Consider the following 2,335-nt stretch of genomic DNA (forward strand, 5'->3'; position numbering starts at 1 on the left):
TTTCCTCCCAGTTGGTGTGCTCTCTTCGTCAACATCATCCTGTCAAATTTCAGACAAAAAATCCGGAAACATCGATATGGAATCTTCAAAGCTAGCTGAAAAATCTAAAAAGGTCTTAACAAAAAAATCGAAGAAAAATCAATTTTTACTCTCGAAAGTTTTTGCGATTTTAGCATTGAAAATTCCAAAAAAAGGTAGTTTTGGATTCAAATGCCTATTCTAGACCTCAAAAATCAAAATTTTGACGTCTGAAATGCCATTATTTTGACCTGGAAATGAGAACATTCTAGAAGATTCCAGAAATGGACGAGAATCGGTTTTCGAGATTTTTTTATTTTTTCGAATTTTTATATTTGCTTCTATAAATATGAATCTACATATCTTCCTACACGGTATATATCCACTGTTTCAGAGCCGTTGACGCTACGAAACAAGCCATACATAGCAACCGCGGGATGTCAGAAGAGGAGATTCTGGCTAACGAAAAAGAGAAAATGCTCAAGAAAAAGAAGGCAGCACTTCAACAGCAAATGTCAAATGGAGCTGATAAGAAGAATAATTGACCGTTCTGAATATTCACCGTCCAACTTTCTCTTACCCGTGCTATTGAGCATATCATTCTGGCCAAAGGCCTCCTCCTTTCCCTAATTATTTGTTTGAAAGCCCTCCCCCTCTTCCCCCTCTCGCTTTACCCATGTTTCTAGTCAAAAAACCGATTTTTAGAGCTATTAAAATAACGTAAACACTAATAGAACGCCACCTAAACCGCCATCTTTGGGATCATATATCTCGGTTCCTGTGAAAAATATCAGAAAGTTGTCAACTGATAAAATGTTTATCATAATATCAGCAGCATTTTATCAGTTGACCACTTTTTGATATCATTTACAGAAAATTAGATACATTGGCTCAAAGTTGACGAGTTGGGTGACGTTCTATTATAGTGTTTATGGTAATTTCCGTTGAAACTTTACATTCTTTCCCTCTGTTCCGCTATTAAACCTGCCCCTTGTCTAGTCTCAGCATCTCTTGTTTTTTCTTTCATGTTGCCATCATACTCACAAAATGTATTCAGTTTAAAAATTTAATTTTTTCGCCCCCGGGTCTTAAATTTTACTTTGAAGAGCATTATATTTTTTCCGTCTTTTTTCTTCCTGTTCAATGAAAATCTTATTTTTGTTATATACTTAGGTAGATTTTTTTTTTCAAAATTTTGTAATTTCCCAGTTATCAGCTGGTATCATATTTATTTATTTTTTTCTGGGGGTTTTGCAGATTTTGAAGCTTTATTTTGTGCCGAAAATCACGGAGACTGTTAATTTCAGAATGCTCCTGGAACTCGACCTAAACGATTATCTGAAAATCGAGCTCGATCGTGTCTTGGAAGAAGATGAGCTGAAGAGCAACAACAAAAAGCACACTGAACTTTTGGTCCAGCTTATCGATAAAAAAGCCGCCAAAGCAGCAGCATTGGCGAGAAAAGTGCTCAGATGGCCCATCGGACAGACACTTCCAACAGATATCACCTATGATGACGTTGAAGAGCATTTGCTCGTCGTTGGACCCACTTCTGAGGCTCTTCTTCCTTTTCCGTAAGTGATCTGGAAGGTCCCACAACGACAACTACCGTAATCTAAAAATATGTTTATTTTTGTGCAATTTCAATCAATCTTTCCAATATCAAAAATTTTGATTTTCTGACTTTTTTTTCTTCAAAAAGTTAAAAAAAAACGACTTTTGGGGGTCGAAATAGGAGTTTCGAGGATAAAAATATAGTATTTCCAGGTCGAAAAATCGCATTCAAGGCGTCACAATTGTGTTTTTTGGGTCTAGAACAGGTATTTTTGAATCCAAAACTACTTTTTTTGGAACTTTTGATGCTAAAATTGCAAAAACTTTCGAAAGAAAATTGATTTTTTATTCGATTTCTTTCGCAAAATTTTTAGACCTTTTTAGGATTTTCAGCTATTTTTGAAGATTCTTTTTTGATTTCTCCGATTTTTTTGTCAGAAATTTGATGGAACGATGTTTTGATAACTGAAGATTACTGTAGATTACTGTAGAAAACCTAATTTCCTTTTGTAATTTTTTTTTGCAAACACAATCACGTCAAAATGCAGAGTTTCCAACAAAAAAATACAGAAGGAAATTAGGTTTCTACAGTAATCTACAGTAATCTTCAGGTATCAAAACATCGTTCCATCAAATTTCTGACAAAAAAATCGGAGAAATCAAAAAAGAATCCTCAAAAATCGCTGAAAGTCCTAAAAAGGTCTAAAAATTTCGCGAAAGAACTCGAATAAAGAACTCCACCACAGCGGCGATGATATCAGAT

At 34.9% G+C, this 2,335-nt stretch overlaps 2 protein-coding genes across 2 annotated transcripts in view; both read left to right on the forward strand.

The window, feature by feature from the left end:
• CBG20929 overlaps positions 1-563 on the forward strand; it is a gene marked incomplete at both ends in the record, with an annotated part of 2,751 nt that extends 2,188 nt beyond the window's left edge. The window contains one exon of the mRNA XM_045242764.1: positions 413-563. Within this exon, the coding sequence (XP_045097177.1) occupies positions 413-563 (151 nt within the window). The remainder of the gene's footprint in view (positions 1-412) is intronic.
• A 763-nt stretch (positions 564-1,326) lies between these two features.
• CBG20930 overlaps positions 1,327-2,335 on the forward strand; it is a gene marked incomplete at both ends in the record, with an annotated part of 3,653 nt that continues 2,644 nt past the window's right edge. Inside the window, 2 exons of the mRNA XM_045242765.1 lie at positions 1,327-1,592; positions 1,786-1,838. Of these exons, the coding sequence (XP_045097178.1) occupies positions 1,327-1,592; positions 1,786-1,838 (319 nt within the window). The remainder of the gene's footprint in view (positions 1,593-1,785; positions 1,839-2,335) is intronic.

This window comes from Caenorhabditis briggsae (assembly GCF_000004555.2).
Source record: "Caenorhabditis briggsae complete genome, chrII, whole genome shotgun sequence".
Classification (NCBI taxonomy): domain Eukaryota; kingdom Metazoa; phylum Nematoda; class Chromadorea; order Rhabditida; family Rhabditidae; genus Caenorhabditis; species Caenorhabditis briggsae.